Below are 23024 nucleotides of genomic sequence, written 5' to 3' on the forward strand. Positions count from 1 at the left end.
CTTTGATAGATCTGCATTGGACGCTTGCTGGCCCCCTACCATGATCCTTCGCCTGGTTGAGGCTCTGCATGAGGTCTGAGTCTTGGGGCCTGGGGTGACTCTGTTGAGAGGCTGCAGTGCGGTGGTGCTCACGATTGCCGACCGGCTCATTGGAGTGCGGGCCTGAGGGGCTGCAACTCGGCCGCTGATCGGGCGGTGGTGGGCGGCCTCTGCACTGGTGTGGCCTTCCCCTCCTTTCTTCTGCTGCGGGGTGGCCTGGGGCCCTGGCTCGAGACGGTTCCCCACGCCCTGCCAGCCTTTGAACTGCGGTGCCTGAGTGCGGAGGCCGGCCTGCTGCGGTGGGGCCCACCCTCCTCCCCTGGTGCTCAGGTGGGGTGTGAGGGGAGTTTCGACTGCTGGTTCGGGCAGTGGTGGCCCTATCTATGTGGGGTGTCCCTCCTGGACGGCCTGGTGTTGGGCGGTGGCGATCGGCTGTGGCCTCACCAGGTAGATCTCGGCCATAACATCGAGTGGCGGTGTCTCCGTGGCCCTTGCTTTGCCCCAGTCCCTCACGAAACTCTGGCTTGATCCCTCGTCTTGCCACCTGGTGCGTGACTTTGGCCCTTCCGCTCTGGCGGGCCCGGGGGTCCTGGCCTGACACCAACCTTGGCCCCCTGAGGATCAGTGCACCTGGAGCTCTCACTGCTGGCCCGCATGGGTCTCCTGCTGAAGACATCGGCGGTGGTCGTGGAGCGGTGTGGCCTGGACGTGCCTTGCCCCCTTCTCTCCTCCATAGCCACCATCCCTTCTCCTGGCCTGCCTGACCGCCGGGAGCCCACGCTGCATTTTCTCCTTGCTCGGCAGTAGCCATGGGCAGAGACAGGGTACACAAGACTCCCGCCACCCAAACCAAGATGGATCGGTTCACCACCAGTGGCCCCACAGACAAAGAAACTCCTGCCGCGACGGACCTCTCTACCATTCTCCAAGCGATTCATACGTCTCAATCCTCGGTCGAGGGTAAGATTGCGGAAGTCCGAGTAGACATGACCCTGATCCGGCAGGACCTCTTCAAAACTACTGCCCGGATTAAAGAAGCAGAGTCCTGCATATCTACAGTGGAGGACGGCGTCCATCAGCTCAAGCTCCAGGTGACTCAACTTCAGTCCCACACGCAGGAGCTACATCGGCAGGCCAAAGATGCTGAAAACCGGTCCCGTGGCAACAACCTTCGCCTGATTGGTTTTTCCGAAGGCGTGGAGCAGGGTCGGGCGGCGGACTTCATGGAGCGCTGGCTACGCTCCTGGATGCCCGAGGGCTCTCTCTCCACCTGGTTCACGGTCGAGAGGGCACATCATTCGCTTGCTCCTCGTCCTCAGCCAGGCACCCCTCCTAGGCCAATCATCCTGCGAATCCTCAAATTCAAGGATCGGAATGCTATCCTGACCGAATCTCGCAAAAAGCAGCCTCTTAAATATGAGAACCTGACGATTATGGTCTTTCCTGACTACACCAGAGAGGTCCAAATCCAGCGACGTTCCTTCGGAGAGGTCAAGCAAAAACTACGCTCGGTTAACAGCCAGTATAAACTCCTCTTCCCGGCTCATTTGCGAGTAGTTTTCCAAGACCAATCCCTTTTCTTTGACACACCTGAGGAGGCCTGGACATGGGCAGCAGAGGAATGTCTGCTGAGACTGAATGCCCAGAACCCAGCCCCATCCAGCGGCAGTGGGGGTGCCTGGCGGGACATGCCGGTCCTCCAACTAAGATGCAGGCTCTCTGGTAGGCGCAGGGGCCAAAGACACGCATGCTCGGACTCTCCGATGGGCCCTTCACGGAGCCTCATGCCCAAGCCACCTGGAGAGTCCTTCCCTGCTAGGTGACGCTCCGGCTCCTCAGGCCGCTCCGACCCCGAACTGCTTCACCTCGCCCATCTTTGCAGGACCTCCCGGACACTGATCTCTCCCGCAGTCCGACGCTGCTCCCAGGGCTGGTTTGAGCTTTTTGCTGAACTGTTAACTTTTCTTTCGTCTCTTAAAATGTTGGCTTGCTTCAAACAGTGCTAGCACTCTGCCTAACGACTAACTTGTCACCGATGGCTATAGATATGCACATCCTGCTACGAGGAGGGGTCCTCCACGACTTTCCCTGTTTCCAAGCGTTTTAGTTTGGCTCTTTCGCTTCACTGTTTATTGTTCGGGCGACAGATGCTTCAGTTCCTGAAGTGTAGAGTGGGGGGCAGGGGGGGTCGGGGGGTTTGGGGTTGCGGCCCCTCTTTGTTCTGGTTTTTTTTCCTTTGTTTTTTGCACCAGTCTCGTACCCTTACATTTAGATGAACACATGTCACTCACTGCTAAGACACCACATCCACTAGCTCTATGCGTAGTCCCACTTCCATGACCTCTGCTATGATTTCCGGCTGCTCGGCCCCTTACAAGGCTTCCCCCTGTCCGGCGATTCTAGCGGGGCGTCATCGCTCCATATAATATCCTGGAATGTTAATGGCCTGTTAGACAAGATCAAGCGCGCAGCTGTCCTGCGATATGCCCAATGTCAAGCCGCAGACGTACTCCTGCTTCAAGAGACCCATTTTTTGGGCAATCATTGTCCCTTCCTCTGGTGGCACGTAAAGTGACGCACGGCCCCCAGGGCTGTTTTATTCTTCTAGAAGGGACCCTCGAGATCGCCCTCTTAATCTACTGGCTGTTTATTCCCCTCTCACCCTGTTGGCCTCCACACTCCAGAGACTTACCTCAGAGGTCGCTGCCCTGCCCCTAGGGATGACCGTTGTTGGGGGTGATTTCAACGCAGTTATGGATCCCGGCCTTGACACCAAATCGCCCCCCTCCGCCTCCAGGACTGCTCAATCCGGCCTCCTCTCGACATGGGCTGCCAGCCTGGGTCTCGGGGATGCCTGGAGACTTTGGTACCCGACAGCGCGACAATACACTCATACCTCGGCCTCTCACCACACGCATGTGCGCATAGATTATGTTTTCCTGCCGGCCCAAGATTGCCGGGTGATTCAAACGATCTCTATCCTCCCTATGGGCTTGTCGGACCATTCCCCGGTGATGCTACACATAGGCTCCCTCCACCCGTCCTCACGCCCGGTTTCTCCAGGACGAGGAGTTTAAGGACTAAATAGGTGCCGAGCTTCGCCTTTATTTCACCACTAATCAAGGTTCAGTGTTCTCCTCTCGTACCCTCTGGGAGGCCGGAAAGGCTACCATTCGGGGCTTCGCCAAGGGCAAACTCAAACTCACCTGTGCGGCGAGTGACTCCCAGCTCACGCTTCTGGAAGCACAGGCCGCCCAGCTCGAGACACTGCCCCCTGAAGGCAGAACTGATGCCCAAGACAGTAGGCTTACATTCCTAAGGGATGAAATCAGACAGACCTCCCTAGAAGCTGCCAAATTGCTTTGGCGATCTTCCGTGGCCCCCGTGTATGGTTGGGGAGATAAAAATGGGAAGCTCCTCCACCGCCTTGCCACTTACCCTATGGCCAACTGTGTAATACCGGAGGTAGTAGATACGAGCGGCGCGATTCATCGCGCTCCGATAGCGGTGGCCCAATGCTTTGCCACTTACTATGCTACCCTCTATTCGGCACGGGCGCCTATTCTTTCGCTCCCCGAGCTCCTCCGGCAGGACCGGTTCCCCCTTCCACACCTTAGTGAATCTGAGGCGGACTGGACCTCCCGATCACTCCAGAGGAAGTGTCAGATGCCATATCACGCATGGCGGCCGGTAAGACGCCGGGACCGGACGGGCTCCTCCAAGAATTGTATGCGTCTTACTGAGACACCTTGGTCTCCCCTCTAATGGCGATGTACCGTGAAGCAGTGGAGTGTGGCTCTTTCTGCCTGGAGACGGACCTAGCTACCATTGTAGTGATCCCTAAGTCTTCCCATACTTAGACGACTGGCTCATCAAAGCCAGCACGTACAAACAGTGTCTCAAATACACTCCCATAACCATCAAGTTACTGCATCGACTAGGGTTCACAGTCAATGTGCCAAAGTCACATCTTCATGCAGCCAATATTCAGAACTACCTAGGAGCCACTTTAGATACTCAGAAGGCTCTGTCGTTTCCCAACGCAGCCAGAATTCGCAACATTCAGGCTTTGGTTCTCCAGTTTCAACCCAATCAATCTCTTCCAGCTTGGGCTTACATGCAACTGCTGGAGAAAATGGCATCTTGCATGATGATCGTCCCATATGCCAGGGTCCACATGTGCCACTTCAGGAATGCTTAGCCAGTCAGTGGAACCAGTCCCACGGTCTATTAACCGATCTAGTGTTGGTAAGCGGCCGTGCTCATCGCTCTCTGCAGTGGTGGAACACCTAAAATCTGTCCAAAGGACGGCCCTTCGTAGACCTGGTTCCACAGACAGTACTAACAGCGGACGTGTCTCTAACTGGCTGGGGTGCTCATCTACAGCAACACACAATACAAGACCTGTGGAGTCACCAACAAAAGTTGCTCCACATCAACCATTTAGAGCTCATGGCCATATTTCTAGCTCTCAAAGCCTTTCAAACCCATCTGGCTCGCAAAGCAGGCCTGGTTCGTACCGACAACATGGCAGCTATGTATTACATACAAAAACAGGGGGGGACACACTCCCTTCAGGTGTTGTTCTGGGAGGGGCACAGAGATTAAGTGAACTGGTAAAGCGTTGTTGAGGGACAGCATGTCCTGTCTGCACAGCAGGCAGGAGAAAGTGATTTAGGAAAATAGTACTCTTCAGGCTGTAGTTAAAGCATTTGAGTAACGACACATGTAACAGGGGGTGTCCTCGCGGGAGGTTAGAACAGGAGATAAGGAGGGACTACTAAGCCTATTGATAAATCAAAAAACACTATTTACAAAGGACAGTAACTGGAGCCAATTGAAAAGAATGGAGGGGAATGGGCGGAGCTTGAAGTCTATTCCTGTATACAGCATGTCTCAAAGAGACCGAGCAAGCGCTGCCTAGGCGAGACCTAAAAAACGACTTTTAAAATTGAACATTTTCGGAATTGTCCATAGGTAATAATTAAGGGCAGGACTCATTGCTTGGACAATTTTAACTCGACTTTAAAGTAGTTGACATTCTAAAAGTCGACTTTATTACATATAATTGTGGCATGTTCAAATATCTCTAGAGCATTTATTGTGACTAGTAACACTTGTTTACGGTGTTGCAGGAGATTTCATTTAATTAAAGTAATTACTTTCTGATACCAGGATGCATTTTACGTTATTTCTGATCCTGTAAACTGTTATTTTTTAGGTAATAGAAAGACAGTTTGTGTTCTGTTTCAGGTGTAATGCTGTGACGCATCAGGCGGTGAAGAGTTATAAAGGTAAATACAAATGTGTTGACTATGTTTATGTTTTGGTATTCTTAAAAATAAAATAGTATGCGTTGGTTATATTTTTTCATTTAGCACACTCATGCCACTGCAACAAAACATCAAATTCTAAAAACAAACCAAGACAAAAAATTAACTAAAAAAATCTACATTTATTTTAAATGGCAATGCGCATTACTTCTCACGTCAAAGTAAAATGTTTGATTTGGGTCTTTAAAATGTATGTTTTTCAGTAGTAATGAATAATCGTTTTAGATTTTATGTTTCCTACATAGCCACTTATCCCAATTTCGATATTGCTTCAATCTCATAATATTTTCTTATTTTCAAAATAATGCACAATGCTTTGTTTCTGGAAACACTTTTATTTCAGACTAGGTTCCTGGGCAGAGCACTATAAGCCGCTATTCAACTCTGAGGCCATGCCTCCACTATTTCATGGATCAGATATGGTCTCTGCTTCTCCTGGAGGGGTACCAGATTTTGAACCTGGTACTCAGTGAGTTGGGACAGCCCTGAATAACAGACAGTGTCTAGGACAGTGTAGTGTAATACCCACTGAGTTAGGTCAGGCTTCAATAAATATAGTCTTTAGGACACGGTGGTACTGAATGAGGGGTAAGTTCTGAATAAAATGAAGTACTTATGATCATTTGGTACCAAGTGAGTAGGGTTAGTCCTGGATAAATATACAATGTAATGCTTGAGATGCTGTGATACTAAGTGAGGAGGTTTAGTCCTAAACAAACTGCAGTGTGAAGGGTGGTGTGGCACCAGATAGTGTTTAGAGTGGAGTGATACCTAATGAGTTGGGTAAATTATGAATGGATGTAGTGATTAGGATAGGGTGATACCAATTGAATTGTGCCATTTATGAATAATCGTAGTGCTTAGAATGACAGGGTTTGTAACTTGGGTTTCTGTAATGTGCTGGTGTGGTTTCTGATTTGGCTTGATCATGCTTCTTTGTAGTAGTGTACATATCTTAAGTGAGTGGCTGACATCTCTGAGCTGTGATGCAGGTTAAATAAAAAGAAGTCTTGTGATGTGGAGTAACATTAGCTGATTTTGCATGAAACTTGTAAGCAGTTAAACACGTTTCCCAAGTAATCTGCTCCTTCAACAGGTTGTGAGAAGGAACTGATGCAGTATTTTGCAACTGCAACAGGTTACAAGGGAAAGAATTGTATAAGCAGGTTTCATAATGTTGAGTCTAAACACTCAAGTCCCTTGGGTTCGGCTCGCTGCTCAAAATGGCCCACCTCTTGATAGCCTTAAATCCGATTACTATAATTGCACAGATTATTAAGGTGATCAAGTGACGGAAGGAAAGGAAGGGAATGGCAGGGAAGGAGATCTGTAAAACATAATATATGAGCTTGTTGTGTATATATATATGTTGAATGATTAATGATCATCAAAATTCTTCTATATTAGTATATGTAATTTTTTACCTGCAAAAGAAAATAACGCTGGATAACCTTGTGCCCAAGGACAAGAGTCCAAGTACTCCACAATCCTCTTTCCTTCGAGTAATACTGTAATATAAAAATACAATTTATCTACCTAAACTTGTACTGGTAGATTTCCCTCCCCATTCCCATAATCATGAATACCTACCAAATAGAACAAGAAGACAAGCCTCACAGGGAATAAACCAACTAGGACTCAAATGATGCCCTGTTAGGATATTGAAAAGAGAATACAAAAGAACTAATAAATGTTCCTACTTCCTTTTGTATAATTTATAAGTTCTTTAGGACTTTTTTTATCTCAGTAACAAAATCGATACACTGATGGTCTATCAAAATATTGCAGTGAAGCCTGATACTTTCACACTGTTGTTTGGTGTTTTCTTTGGTACAATTCACAGCTGTTTCTCTCCCCCAAATACCAAAGAGTTCAGATACGAACAAGTTATCCGGGCAAGGTGAAGCATACTCACCGAACCGTGAATTCTCTTGGGTATAACACGGGTAAAAACTTCACTACAAAAAATGTTTTTGGGGAACACCTTCCCAACACAGAAAGAAATGTCTGCTTTGTTTAAATGGACAAAGCCTAGCAGTGATTAGAGAGTAACCTTGTCTCGGCCACCAATTCAACAATCCAAACTTTGATTGGTGCACTGCACTCTGACCCACAAGAAGACTCCGATACAAACGCACAGCTGCTCTACTTCAGAGAACCGGCAAGAATAATCTGCAGCGTGCTGAACCTGGAAGCTGCTTTAATACTTCCTGTTCAGCAGGAATCATGGGAATTGTTGTTCAGTCTCTCAGACCGTCTCCTCTCACCAATCCATCAACTGAGAATACAACTCATGCATGGCTAAATGACTCTGGAAGGAACACAACATAGGCAATGAGGAACATTCTCCACTGGCACACAAACGTTTTGTTACTCGCCTCTGATGTCTTCGCGATGAATGTGTAACACATATACAGTTGTAGTAAGTATAAGAAAAAACAATTTTTCTATTTGCAGATTTAATGTCGAGTAACTGTGACTAACAAATTTGCCTTCGACAACGTTTAATGTTCAGATATCTGTTCATTTCCTGTAATCTAATTTATATATATATGTAGAGGCAAATCTGTAGTCAGAGGAAATATTTCCTGTAGTTTAAAAATCAAGGTCCATTCTTTTAATGTCCTATGTATTTGGAGGGAACATTAAAGTAAACATTCACCTTGCACACCCCATTTTTAGGTTGAATCCTGGTAGCAAAGACATATTTGCGGGAATGCCAAAAGCTTCAGTCAAAATGCATTCCACTCATTGCTTACCATTGGCTCGGTGTTTTGTAACTCACATTTGCTTGCTTTCTATTTTCTGGCTTTATTTGTTTTACGCTGCCCAGCTTCTCTTTGTTCCTCCCTTGGAGCACAGCCTGTCTACCACCTCTGTGACTGGTTACTCTTGCTTTCAGGGAACTCTTTTTTCCTTTTTCGTGAGGCACTTCAGGAGAGCACATTTTAATTACTGAAACTGAGAGCCCATGTGTTTTCATTTGTCTCCTGTATGCTAGTTCACAACAGGAAATGTGTTGTATTTCTTTGAAAAGGTTTCCTGCCCCTATCTTTCTGCATTTCTTATTCTAATGAACAAGTTATTTACCTTCGGTAACACCTTATCTGGTGGAGACTATCTAGATGCAGATTCCGTACCGTAGAATATTACCCAGGCATCAGACTGTATCCTGATATTTTTGGTGAGCAGTACCACTGTGCGTCGGTAGGTGGCGTCGTTCGGATCGGCATAGGTTGTCTGGGCCAGAAGTAATGTGTGCAGTGCCTATATGAGCACTACACAGCATGGGGATGTAATTTTCTTTTTGCTACGTTCCACAGCAGAGACGCGGAGCCACATAGAACACCGACCACTAGCATGTTATGCTATGGGGCCCTTAAAAGGGAAATAGCCCTAACTCCAAAATTGGTTCACATGGCATGGAGGATGGGTGGGTCAAAAAGGAAACTGCGGCTAGAGTCTCTACCAGGTAAGGCGTTACCGAAGGTAAGTAACTTGTTTGTCTGAGACTTCTAGCCGCAGATTCCTTACCTTAGAATAGATACCCAAGAAGCGTCTCCCTTGAGGACGGGCCTCAATACGGATTAGACTATAAAGTCCTGTAGGACCAAACAGGCAAAATGCCCGTCTTGCCTGATCTGACTGTCCACGCTGCTGTGCATCGTAAATGTGTGCAGGGAAGGCAACATTGCTGCCTGACAGATATCCAGAACAGAAACTCCATGAGCTAATGTAGTGGTCGCAGCCGTGGCTCTGGTGGAAAGAGCTCGCAAGCCTTAAGGAGGTTGCTTTATGGCCAATGAGTAGCAGATCTTGATGCACTATTCATCGTGCTCCACATTTCCTTTCTTTGCTCCGACATACCCCTCAGAGAGTTGATCATCCACCTGAACTATTTTGTGCAGTCAAGGTTCAATGCTCTTTTTGGGTCCAGACAATAGAATCCCTCCTTTTTTTTTTTAGACGGGTGAGGCGGAGCATAAAAGGTAGACAGAGTGATGTATTGGCCTATGTGAAAGGGAATATCCACCTTTGGTAGAAAAGATGCTCTAGTCTGAAGGACTAGTTTGTCAGGGTAGATGTTGATGTATGAAGGATGTGCTCACAGTGACTGCAACTCATTGACCCCCCCAGGCAGATATTATCACCACTAGGAATGCCGTTTTTATGGTAAGAAACCTGAGTGGGCAATTATGTAGTGGCTTGAAGGGAGCACACGTAAAAAATGTGAGAACTGGGTTGAGGTCCCACTATGGAATAATGAAATGTGCTGTTTTGAAGACCTTTTGGAAACCTATGTACAATATGGGATTTGAAAATGATGGCTGATCTGGCAACCGCAGAAATGCCAAGCTGGCAGAAAGATAACCTGTTAATGTGCCCAAAGCAGAGCCCTGCTAGGCTCTGGTAGGAATAAACAAAAGAACCTGGGAATTTGGTGCAGATAGAGGGTCAACTTTTTTATCTGTGTACTATGGCACGCACTTGCTCCAATGACAGGAGCATACCGTCTTGGTGAAGGAAAGCCTAGCTGCCAAGGTAACATTGCAGACTAAGGGTGCAAGGTAGAAATCTGTCGCTGTTCAATCTCCACGCATCAAGATTGAGCGTTTTGAGGATCGGGTACAGAACCCTGCCCTGCTGCTGCAACAGAAGATCCTCCCAAAGAGGCAGCCTACTTGTGCTCATGCTCAACAGCTCTGGATACCAGTCTTCCTATGCCCAGTCAGAAGCCACAAGAATGACAGAATGACTTCGGCTAAGTCGTTCCTTTTCTCATTGAGAACTTGGGGCTGGAGTGGTATGCGCAGAAAGATTTAAAGGAGGCTGGAGCTCCATTCGAGACGAGGAGAGTCTCCCAAAAAGAGCCGCCTTGGAAACTCATGCACACAAAACTGCTTGGAAACTCATGCACACAAAACTGCTGACATTGCACCTTCTCAACAGAGGCGAACAGATCTAACCAAGACTCTCCCCACTGTTGGGAGAGACCATGTGCCCAGTGGCGTAGCTAGCCCTTTGGCCGCCCCTGGCAGTCCCTGAGTGTGCAGCCTCATGGCGGCCGAAATGAAGAGCGGGGGTGGGTGGATTTTCAGGCAAATTTTCTGTTTTGTTTAGCGCCCCGTGACGGCCAATTGAAGGAGGAGGGGGGTTGTTCAGATGCCCACCCTGAGACTGCAGCTAAGAGCGGGGGAGGCTGCCGCCCTCAAAACTCGTGCCACCCGGTACGGACTGCCCTCCCCCCCTTGCTACGCCACTGCATGTGCCACTTCAAGATGGAGAAACCATTCGCTAGCTGTCAATGGCTAAGTTAAGTCTACTCTGAAGTTCAGAGAGCCTGCCAGGTGTTGAACCACTTAGGATATGCCATGGTGTTTCAGCCAAGTCCAGAGGCGCAAGGCCTCTTGACAAAAGGTCCACAACACCACCTCGCCCTATTTGTTGCAATACCGCATGGCAGTGGTGTCTGTGAAAACCTGTACCAGCCTTCCTCTGATTGAAGGAAGATAGGCTTTCAGTGGCAATCGGATTGCCCGAAGCTCCAGCAGATTGATGTGGAGTCCAGATTTTACTGGAGACCAGAGTCCTCTCCCAGATGGTTGCCCCTGGCCAGGAGTGACGCATCTGTCACTACAGTCAGCTCTGAATGGGGAAGAGAGAGGGGTCTGCCACTGACCCAATTTCAGTTCATTAGCCACCAATGCAGGTCTTTTGCAGCGCCCTCTGAAATCTGGACCATGTTCCCCATATGCTGCACCCACTGGAACTTCAGGTCCCACTGCAGAGCCCTCATATGCCAGGGGGCATGTGTTACTGTCAGGATGCAGGAGGCCATGAGGCCCAGCAGCCTCAGAGTCTGTCTCACCGAAATCCAGGATAGAGGCTGAAACGTCGGTATCATAGCCTGAATATCCTGGACTTCCTGCTCAGAGGGATAAGCCAGAAACTGCACCGTGTCCAGAGCAGCTCGGAGGAAAAGGAGCATCTAAGAAGTTAGTCAGGTATGAGTTCAGCACTACGATAGTGAACCCCAACGAATGCAAAAGGTTTGTGGTAGCCTGGAGGTGGGAGACGACTGCCTGTGGCAAGCTTGCATTCAACAGCCAATCGTGAGGTAGGGGAAGGACTGGAACCCCTGACCTCCATAGATGAGCTGGACCACCATGATCACTTTCTTGAACAGTCGAGGTGCGTTGGTAAGGCCGCTGGGGAGCACGGAAAACTGAAGGTGCTCTTGGTTGACCGTAAACCGCTGGTAACGCCTATGACATGCAGGAGGGGGATGTGAAAATATGTATCTTGCAAGGCCAATTATACTATTCAGTCTCCTGGGTCCAAGGCAGACAGAGTTTGTGCCAGTGTCAGCATCTTGAATTTTTCCTTTTTCAGGAAGAGATTGAGAAGGGGCACGTCTAGAATCGGACGAAGGCCTCTGTCCTTCTTGGGACCAGAAAGTAGCGAGAATAGCAACCACAACCTATTTCTGATGCTGCCACCTTCTCTATAGGTCCCTTGGCTAAGAAAGGTAATACTTCCTGACAGAGGAAGGAGAGGTGGTCCTCCGTCAGCTTGTCCTGAGTAGGCAGCATGGGTGAGGGGGGGTTGTCACAAAGGAGAGGGACAACCCAAAGGTCTGATGTTATTGACCTCCAGTGGTGCATGTGAAGGTATATCCTGCCTCCCACTGGGTCCCCATGATGGTCGGAGGGCAAACTAAAGGGATTTGGAGGCTGTAGCTGCCGGGGAGTGGCGGGCAGTGGACTGGCTCGAATTCTGGTTACCTGTCCCACGTGATCTGTAGGAACCGCGTCCTCGGCCACAAAAAGATTGTGCAACTTATTGGGCAGGCCATGGTGGCTGGGCGTGTAAAGATGAAAAAAGATTCCATGAAAGGGGCTGAAGGCGGACTGGGGTTGATGAGGGACCATGGATGGGTCCAAACCATCAATCAATCAGTGTTGGTAAAGCGCAACTACTCGCCCGTCAGGGTCTCTAGGTGCTGGGGGTGACTCAGTTGAGTGCTGGGGTCATCCGAAGAGCCAGGTCTTGAGGTCCTTCCTGAACTGGGGCAATGTGGGTGCTTTGCAGAGGTGGAGTTCGTTCCAGGCTTTGGCTGCAAGGTAGGAGAAGGACTTTCCTCTTGTTCTGGTCTCGTAGATACGTGGGACGGTGGCCAGAGAGAGATCTGCTGATCGGAGGTGTCTTTGGGGTGCGTGGAAGGAGAGGCTGTTGTTCAGATATGTGGGTCCGGTTTTGTGAAGGGGTCAAAGTCCTAGCCTTAGCCCTGCTGTCCTTTGAGCGCTCCAGTGCTGAGTCTGTGTTCTCTCCGAACAAACAGTAGCCATCAAAGGGCATGTCCATGAGCAAGGTCTGGACATTCCCTGAAAAGCCAGTGGTTCTCAACCATGTGTGGCACCTGTAGGACCTGACAAATTGCTCTGCCAGCGAGGGTCAGGCCACCTAAACATGAGGTGCATGGCCTCATAAAATTCCTTAAGTTGGGTAGAGGTTGCTCTGGCTCTAGGAAATTCAAGGAGGTGAGGGGACAGCCCAGGCTTCACCACAGAACTATCCTCGTGTTCTGATGGCCCATTGACTCATCTGAAGACCTGCGTGGTGAAGTCAGAGACTTCTTCGACGACTTTTGTTTTTTGAGGGACTTACCCGACTTCCCTTATGATATGGAGTGGAACGACAACCGCCAGGTACAGCTCCACGAATGATCTTGAGACCCATCTTGTGACTGAGAACTGGAGAAGTCGTGGACACAGTCTATGTTGGACGGCAAGGAGCTTGAGAGAGCACTCCCTCAACACCTTAGAAGGCATGACGCAGCAGTCCTTTTTGTTCTTTGGGCAGGGAGGTATCCCTGATGCAGAGTTGTGGTGGCCGGCAGAAATGGATCCACCACTCTCCCCCGCTAAATGCATCCGAAATTTAGGGGTGAGATGGGAGACGGATCTCTCCTTCTTAGCTCAAATACAGCAAGTCTCAGCAACCTGCTTTAGTAAATTAAAAAACCTACGGAAAATTCTGCATTGTTTACCAGAAGACTGCCGTAAAATAGTAGTTCATGCAACAGTCACCTCGAGGCTGGACTACGCAAATGGCTTGTACCTTGGCCTTCCCAAATATGCTATTCATCGCCTTCAGATGATTCAGAACACGGCTGCGAGACTGGTTTGCCGTCTGCCTTTTCGATACCATGTCTCTCCGCACCTTCTGAAGCTCCACTGGCTTCCAGTGGAGAAGAGAATCGCATTTAAGGCCATGACCTTGGCATACAGGGCTTTAAATGGAAAATGCCAGAGCTATCTGAAAGATAGATTGCGCCCCCACAAGCAGATACGTGCGCTACGCTCAAACACCCATAACCTGCTACATTCCTCCCGCTTCAGGAAATCACGCCTGGGTGGCAGAACCTTCACGGTCAGAGCAGCCACACTGTGGAACTCCCTGCCAGGCCATCTTCGTCAGGCTAATACGGAACTTGGGTTCCGTTAGGCCCTGAAGACTTGGCTGTTCAGGGGAGATTAATTATACAAGGTGGCCCCCTACCCTTTAAGCTGCTAATGGTTGCCGGCTGCTACAGCGCCGGGACGCCCCTGTTTGGGGCAGCTGTCGCGCTCTACAAGCTTCTGTATTTTTATTATTATTATTAGTCCTCGTGTGTCTTGCCATTGTGGTCACACTCAGGACAACAGAAACAAACCAAATGCAGGACGATTACTGACATTTGTCAATGACCGCGCCGCATGGCTTAAAACGTGCCTTTCTGGTGGGCATCCTTCACACCAGGAGACAAAGTTCTAAAAAAAGCATTGACAAAATGTTGAAAAAAGGTCAGTCAAAAATGACTGGGTGTCACTCTTCTCAGTCTCGCGCTGACTGGCGTGGAAAGAAAAGAACTGACATCAGTGCGCTGGGGTGGCACCTATATAGGCACTGCACACGTCACTTCTGGCACGTATAACGCCGACAACGCCAAGCGGAACCAAACGAAGCCACCTGCGCTGGGGCACTGCTCACCAAAACTTTCCGGGGAATATTCTAAGGGAAGTAATTTGCAGCTAGAAGTCTCTATCAGATTATCTCTGCCAGTACATCAACCTTGCATGGCCATGATGAACAATGTCTACAGGCTTGTATTTTTGTCAGTGCTCTTAACTAATAGCATAACTTAAACAATTTGCTTCCTCAATATCACCCCCCGAAAAAAACATGTTGGAGTTCAGAAGTGAATGATAAATAAACAGGCCTTTAACCCCTTCCATGCTCATGACGGAACGGTTCCGTCATGAGCATCGGTTGAGCTGTGCTCATGACGGAACCGTTCCGTCATGGCCCCGCCCACGCTCGAACCCTTCAGCACCGCGGCGGAATTCGCCCAGCGCTGAAGGGGTTAAATTTTGTTTTTGTCTTGTCACATTTGCTGTGAATAGTCAGAGGTCAAATGTTAGGCTCTTTTTTCCAGGGAGCTTAATATTTACTTTTCTTTTTATGACTGTAAAGTGAGAGTATTTATATGACAATCTTGCTAGGTACTGCGGATGTGAAAGGAAAGGCTTTAGGATGTTCTTTTTTTTTTTCAAGCACCCAGCAAAATTTAAATGGCAGTAATTCTGCTAATTTTTCAGAATTAGGAAAGCACAAATGAAGCACTTTTTTTGTAAATCTAAAGTGTTGTGGAAACAAATATTGTAATACGATCAAACCAAATGAATACCCCAGGTTAATCCGATTTCCACACATTATTGTTTGGACCCTGTATAGTTTTATCAGTAAAACGGTATCTTTGCAAATGTAATGCCCATTTCAATGACTATGTTCTGTCTATAATGTCAGTGTTCTACCACACAATGCATGCTCCACTCTACGCCCCTCCACACCACTTCGCTCCACGCCACTATGCTCTATGCCACTCCGTTCCACTCTGTCACTACACTCTACGCCACAACACTCTATGCCACGACACGCTACAACACTCTAAGCCACTCCACTCCTTGAAACTAACTTTTAGCCATGCTGAACAGCAGCCAAGCTGGTGTGCAATATGGCTAAAACACATTGGCAAAGTCAATAGCTCTCACATAGGCAAGACCTACTGGCTTTGCCAATGCTTGTTTAATAGATATCTTTTTTTAAGATTAACATTGTATAGCAGTACTTTTCCATTATTTGAGAAACAGGAAAAGCAGAAATAAGCAATCTGTTGCTGAACATCACAACCTCTCCAACCCAACACAGCCCAACTTTGAATTTGTGTCCTCTGCGTTGCCAGTGTCCACTTATGATTGGGCCCTTTGTATAATCATTCCCAGTTTGCCAAGCATTTGCCCTGTTTGTTCCACCCCAGATGTTTATCATGTATGCATGACAAATTTCGACTATTTATTTATTTGAAGGTTTTGTATAGCGCGAACACGACCCTTACAGGGCCAATGTAAGTGAACAAAACAAGCATAGAAAAAATGTAGGTGATACTAATACAAAATATTAACTAATACAAACTAGCAGATATATTACAGTTTATATATATATATATATATATATATATATATATATATATATATATATATATATATATATATATATATATATATATATATATATATATATATATATATATATATATATTTCAAGTAAATTTAGCCATAAGAATAGCTTTCACTTCTTTTTGAGTCTCGCCTAGCGAACGCAGCGCATGCTCTGCTTTGCCTTGGCGAGACTATTGTTGTCGGTTTGGTGCGCGAAGGGAGACAAAACATGTTCGCGCCTGCTCTCTATCCTGCCACTTATCCTCAGGTTTTTAACTCGCTGTGCGAACCAGGTCAGCAGAGCTGCTCTAGAGGTAGAGAACCAGAACAGCAGAGCTGCTCTAGAGTCAGAGAACCAGGTCAACAGAGCTGCTTTAGTGCCTTAGAACCAGGTCAGCAGAGCTGCTTTAGAGCCAGAGAACCATGTCCGCAGAGTCGTTGTAGAGCCGGAGAACTAGGTCAGCAGGGCTGCTTTAGAGCCATAGAACCAGGTCAGCAGAGCTGCTTTAGAGCCAGAGAACCAGGTCAGCAGAGTCGTTGTAGGGCCAGAGAACCAGGTCAGCAGAGCTGCTCTAGAGCCCAAGAACCAGGTCAGCAGAGCTGCTCTAGAGCTCAAGAACCAGGTCAGCAGAGCTGCTCTAGAGCCAGAGAACCAGATCAGCAGAGTCGTTGTAGGGCCAGAAAACCAGGTCAGCAGAGCTGCTCTAGAGCCTAAGAACCAGGTCAGCAGAGCTGCTCTAGAGCCAGAGAACCAGGTCAGTAGAGCCGCTTTAGAGCCAGAGAACCAGGTCAGCAGAGCCGCTTTAGAGCCAGGTCAGCAGAGCTGCTCTAGAGGTAGAGAACCAGAACAGCAGAGCTGCTCTAGAGTCAGAGAACCAGGTCAACAGAGCTGCTTTAGTGCCTTAGAACCAGGTCAGCAGAGCTGCTTTAGAGCCAGAGAACCATGTCCGCAGAGTCGTTGTAGAGCCGGAGAACTAGGTCAGCAGGGCTGCTTTAGAGCCAGAGAACCAGGTCAGCAGAGCCGCTTTAGAGCCAGAGAACCAGGTCAGCAGAGCCGCTTTAGAGCTAGAGAACCAGGTCAGCAGAGCAGCTTTAGAGCCAGAGAACCAGGTTAGCAGAGCCTCTTTAGAGCCAGAGAACCAGGTTAGCAGAGCCTCTTTAGAGCCAGAGAACCAGGTCAGCAGAGCCGTTGTAGAGCCAGAGAACCAGGTCAGCAGAGCCGTTGTAGAGCCTAAGTATCAGGTCCGCAGAGCTGCTCTAGAGCCAGAGAACCAGGTCAGCAGAGCTGCTCTAGAGCCAGAGAACCAGGTCAGCAGAGCTGCTTTAGAGCCTTAGAACCAGGTCAGCAGAGCTGCTTTAGAGCCAGAGAACCATGTCCGCAGAGTCGTTGTAGAACCGGAGAACCAGGTCAGCAGGGCTGCTTTAGAGCCATAGAACCAGGTCAGCAGAGCTGCTTTAGAGCCAGAGAACCGGGTCAGCAGAGTCGTTGTAGGGCCAGAGAACCAGGTCAGCAGAGCTGCTCTAGAGCCTAAGAACCAGGTCAGCAGAGCTGCTCTAGAGCCAGAGAACCAGGTCAGCAGAGCCGCTTTAGAGCCAGAGAACCAGGTCAGCAGAGCCGCTTTAGAGCCAGAGAACCAGGCCAGTAGAGCCGCTTTAGAGCCAGAGAACCAGGTCGGCAGAGCAGCTTTAGAGCCAGAGAACCAGGTTAGCAGAGCCTCTTTAGATCCAGAGAACCAGGTTAGCAGAGCTTCTGTAGAGCCAGAGAACCAGGTCAGCAGAACTGCTTTAGAGCCAGAGAACCAGGCCACCAGAGCTGCTCTAGAGCCTAAGAACCAGGTCAGCAGAGCTGCTCTAGAGCCTAAGAACCAGGTCAGCAGAGCTGCTCTAGAGCCAGAGAACCAGGTCAGCAGAGCTGCTCTAGAGCCAGAGAAACCAGGGCAGCAGAGCTGCTTTAGAGGGAGAGAACCAGGTCAGCAGAGCTGCTTTAGAGCCAGATAACCAGGTCAGCAGAGCTGCTTTAGAGCCAGAGAACCAGGTCAGCAGAGCTGCTTTAGAGCCAGATAATCAGATCAGCAGAGCTGCTTTAGAGGGAGAGAACCAGGTCAGCAGAGCTGCTCTAGAGCCAGAGAACCAGGTCAGCAGAGCTGCTTCAATGCCAGAGAACCAGGTCAGCAGAGCTGCTTTAGAGCCATAGAACCAGGTCAGCAGAGCTGCTTTAGAACCATAGAACCAGGTCAGCAGAGCTGCTTTAGAGCCAGAGAACCAGGTCTGCAAAGCTGCTTCAAAGCCAGAGAACCAGGTCAGCAGAGCTGCTTTAGAGCCATAGAACCAGGTCAGCAGAGCTGCTCTAGAGCCAGAGAACCAGGTAAGCAGAGCTGCTGTAGAGCCAGAGAAACCAGGTCAGCAGAGCTGCTTTAGAGGGACAGAACCAGGTCAGCAGAGCTGTTTTAGAGCCAGAGAACCAGGTCAGCAGAGCTGCTGTAGAGCCAGAGAACCAGGTCAGCAGAGCTGCTGTAGAGCCAGAGAAACCAGGTCAGCAGAGCTGCTTTAGAGCCAGAGAACCAGGTCAGCAGAGCTGCTTTAGAGCCAGAGAACCAGGTCAGCTAAGCTGCTTTAGAACCAGAGAAACAGGACATTGGGGCTTATTTACAAGCCCCTTGCGCCGCCGCTGCGTCACTTTTTCCCACACAAAAGAGAAGCACCGGCAGTGCAAGGGACTTGTAAATAAGCCCTATTGTGCCCATTAGAATGCAATAAAACAGTTACGCAACCTTCACACCACGGAAAAGGTGAAATAAAGCACCAGTTCCTAAAGTTATTGCTCTTTTCACAATTACTGATAACTCAAGTCTCCTGCCTGAGGTCTACTACATTTAATGTAATTTAAAACTTCAGGTATCAAAATGCAAAGTTGTGTGAGCTATTAGCCTTATACTGGTTGAACAACTGACTCCTACCATAGGACTGTTACGAGTGTCTACATTCTAAGATTGTATTTTGGGAAGTAGATGATGCACCTCATGCCTGCAACATAAAACAAGCATTTGCAATGCAATAGGGCTAGCATTAGTAAAAGTTTGAGCTATTGGCATTGTAAATGATAATATTTGGTAGTTTTTGTATTTTTTTTGTTAAAAAATATTACAGCAGTAGCATAAGTAATGAAATAAAATCCACGTAGACCACCAGTACCGCCACCACTAACACCACCAGTACCACCACCACCAGTACCAAACCCACCACCACTACAACCACCACAAGTACCATAACCACCACTACAATTATTACTATTACTACTCTGTGCTGATAGTAATAATAATAGTGCTATTTAGGGTACTGGTGGAAAATTACTATTATAAATTACAATACCTGTTCATTTTTCAAAAGGCATTGCCATTTACAATACCAATAGCTCTAAAACTCGCAGTTGCGAGACCTATTGCATTGTAAATGCTTGTTTGAAGAATGCAGTAGAAGGATTCTTTCTCGTTTCTGTGGATTCTGTAGTGGAATGTTGCTGTGTCCCCCTATCGGCGGGATTCTCTCCCAGTTCTCCCCCCTCATTTAGCCAGTGCACTGCTTGGTGCAACTAAGTCGCAGGACAGGAAGTTCAAACTCTCCTCTTCCTTACTGTAGTTTTAAAGTGTCCAACTTAACGCCTGCCTATATCAGGGATATTAACAGCGAATCAAGGTCCCTGAAGACACTCTGTGGGACCAATATCCCAATTTTAAATGGTTATTACTTATCAATTTAGGGAGTCTTCTAAAGAATTTAAATATCTCAAAGAACTGTCATTTAGGATATGCAGTTTTCTTAGATCCTGGAAATCCAAGATTGAGCACACGCATCTTAAAACTTGTCTGGCTTTTACATATATTTTTTAATGGTATCACTGCATGGAGCCTAGTAAAGGTATGACAGCTGTTTAGTACGGTCTGCGGTCTAGGGTGGTGTGCCGCCTAGTACAGTATATCATTTAGCACAACGTGCCTTCTACCACAGAGTAATATCTACTACGGAGTCCGGTTTAGTAGAGAGTATGATCTGCTATCAGTGCCGTTTGCTATCAGGTGCAGGGTATCATTCAATACATGTTTTTAGTGTTCTGTGCTGTCTAGTGTAGTGTACTGTCTAGTACCGTATATAGAATAGTAGCTTGCCACAAGGTTGCTTTCTAATATATTGTTTAGCTGAGTACAATGTTCGGTCTAGCCGGTGTTCAGTCAAGAACAGTGTACTGTCTAATAAAATGTGTTGTCAGGTACAGGGTACCGCCTAGTGCAGTGTACAGATTAGTACAGTGTGCCCTGTAGTGCAGAGTGCTCTCTTATCCAATGTGAGGTGTAGTACAGTGTGCTCTGTAGTGCACTGTGCCATCAAGTGTAGTGATCAGTTTTGTGCAGTGCACTGTCCGTTACGCTTTACTATCTAGTGCTGTGTGCTCTCTAATGCAGTGTGCCATTTACCCTAGTTCAATTTCCCCCTAGTGCAGTGTACCATTTTGTACAGCACGCCATCTACTACAATGTGAAGTCTATTGTAGGGTGCTCTCTAGTTCCTATTTCAACTGGAAACCATACACCCCACTGATACGTGTCAAGGAGATTGTGTTTGTGATTTTCCTACTACTAGAAAAATATTCCATTAAATCAGCAGGCTGCTCCTTCTAGACAGAAATGCAATATATCAAATACAGTAAAACAATTGCTACTATATCCCTTTATTTGTGTGCATTAAATTACCATTAGTACCCTTTTTCTTTCTCTCTTCTTTACAGTGACAGTGACCCTGGATCCAGACACAGCACATCCTCTGCTCATCCTGTCTGAGAATCAGAGACATGTGAGAGTCGCAGACAAAATACAGACCCTGGCACAAACTCCAAAGAGGTTTACCAGCAGATTTTGTGTGTTGGGGAGTAAGGGGTTCACCTCAGGAAAGCATTACTGGGAAGTGCAACTTGTGCAGGAGGGGGTAAGATGGTATATGGGCATTTTAGCCGACTCTGTGGACAGGAAGAGTCAATTCACATGGTCACTTCAGACGGGAGTCTGGGCTGTAACCGGGTGCAATGGTCAGTACTCAGTCCTCACCTCGCCTCCGACCTCTCTGTCCCCAAAGCAGAAGCCCAAGAAGCTAGGGGTGTATCTGGACTATGAGGGAGGGTGGCTGGCTGTGTACAATGCTGACTCCATGGAGCTTCTCTACGCGTTCCCCCACACCTCCTTCACACAAAGGCTCTTCCCAGTCTTCGATCTTTGGCCAGGAGCAGAGCTGTGGATGGTGTAGAAGCGGGGCTCCTTTCATGTAAATCATTGCCCCCGCCTTGTGATTTACAAGTCTGATCACCTTCAGAATAATGGTTTACAGATCCAAAAAGCACAGCTGCTGATCCGTTTCTATCAGGACATCTCCCACAGCCCCCTTCATTCAAGTCACGACTATAGGCTATAGAAATGGTTCAAACAGCTGTGTTACGGGCTTAGAAGTGAAACGTGGGAACTAGACCAAAGTGACTGAGTACTGTTTATAATGTTTTTATGGAGTTGGAAAAACATTGAATGTTATGTAACTGAATAAAAAATGTCAATAAATATATGTTTAACAAGCACTAACAATGCCTGGTTTATCCTGAAAGTGTGTCTCGGGACTGGCGATTTAAACATCCAGTTACTCATTATACATGCCCTCTGTCACTCAACCCAGCACCATGCATCCTTTCATCAACCCACTGACTCATTCTTGCTGTCACCCACTCAACCATAATCAATAAAACACTTACATGCACTTAATACGCATATGCAAGTTGTTTTAGAAGAATAAAAGTAGAAAAAAGCATAAATATTGCCACCTAAATGTGATGGGCTTATGCTTGCCAAAGAAAATACGTCCAAGTTAAACATACAAGCAAACGGCCATCTCGGAATGGTGTTGTGCACAGTGTATCATTTAGTACTGATCTAAGGTGGCTAACATATTGCTTCATAAGGTGAAGGCCATTACAGAACATCAAAACAATGATACATTTTGGACAACTCCACTTGAAGATTGCTGTCTGGTTTAGAAGCAGTGACCGTGAACGATACTGCTCAGTAAAGGTAAAATGACCATCAAGCGAGCTGCTCAGTGGGATTTTCTGGGGAGATGCAGGTTACTTGCAACACTAAAAAAACAAAGATGAAAGTAACTTTATAGTAATTGACCAGTTATAGTTGGCAGAGCGAACTATAACTTGCCCCTACATACATTGCCTGTGACTTCACATATTACATCACTCATAACATGTTCTATGACATCATTTATGACATCATCGATGACATTCAAATGGCATAATTAATATCACTGATATTATCATCCCATGAGTGTGTTTGTTTGTTTTATAGTTTACATAGTGGTGGGTAAATTCCATATTACTTATCTACCTAATTTTGTACAGCCTGTGTCCAGCTAATGGGTGTAAGTATTTACAAAACACATGTGCTGCTAATGCAGCATAGGTGTGTAGAGGTAATGAACGCATTATAAATTTATGTATTGAAGAGTAACTCTGTGCAGATGACAGTTGACAACTTGTGTCCGGTATGTACCACACAAGTTTTTTGGTTCTGCAGAAAATGTCTCCAACAGGGCAAAGATTTTACGTAGTAGATACTAAGCACTGTAGCAGCCTAGAGTTATTAGATAGAACCATCTGTCTGACAATTTCTACTTAACTAGGAAGACTGTGTGCACCGAGTATAGTGTTGCATAGAGTGTACAGTATTCTAAATAGATACTTTTTTATTACTTTGTGGTGTATTTCTCAGTCTGTAAACATTGTGGTACAAAGTAAACTCTCTCTATAGAGTAAACACTGTTTACAGTACCCACTATTCTACTCATCGTCGTAACTTCATGTTCGAGGCATATGAGCTGTACATTATATGCTATGCATAGATCCCCATGTAGTGTTGGGTCCGGATGTTTGCACTTTGTTTTTCTTCGAAGAAGTCTTTGCACTCACGAGGTAGGTGACTTCTCCTTACGGTGATAGTGTGCATAGGCATCGACTCCATTCCGCCATCTGTTTCGGATGTATATTGTTGCGCTCCGGTTAGACACCGTTCCT

The 23024-nt window shown here is 47.3% G+C and overlaps 1 protein-coding gene across 1 annotated transcript in view; it reads left to right on the forward strand.

The window, feature by feature from the left end:
• LOC146833537 (E3 ubiquitin-protein ligase TRIM39-like) overlaps positions 1 to 21529 on the forward strand; it is a 109343-nt gene extending 87814 nt beyond the window's left edge. Inside the window, exons 5-6 of the mRNA XM_085601402.1 lie at positions 5293 to 5333; positions 20694 to 21529. Of these exons, the coding sequence (XP_085457528.1) occupies positions 5293 to 5333; positions 20694 to 21205 (553 nt within the window). The 3' untranslated portion in view covers positions 21206 to 21529. The remainder of the gene's footprint in view (positions 1 to 5292; positions 5334 to 20693) is intronic.
• The last annotated feature ends 1495 nt before the right edge of the window (positions 21530 to 23024 follow it).

The sequence above is a fragment of the Triturus cristatus genome, chromosome 4_2, assembly GCF_964204655.1.
Source record: "Triturus cristatus chromosome 4_2, aTriCri1.1, whole genome shotgun sequence".
NCBI lineage: Eukaryota > Metazoa > Chordata > Amphibia > Caudata > Salamandridae > Triturus > Triturus cristatus.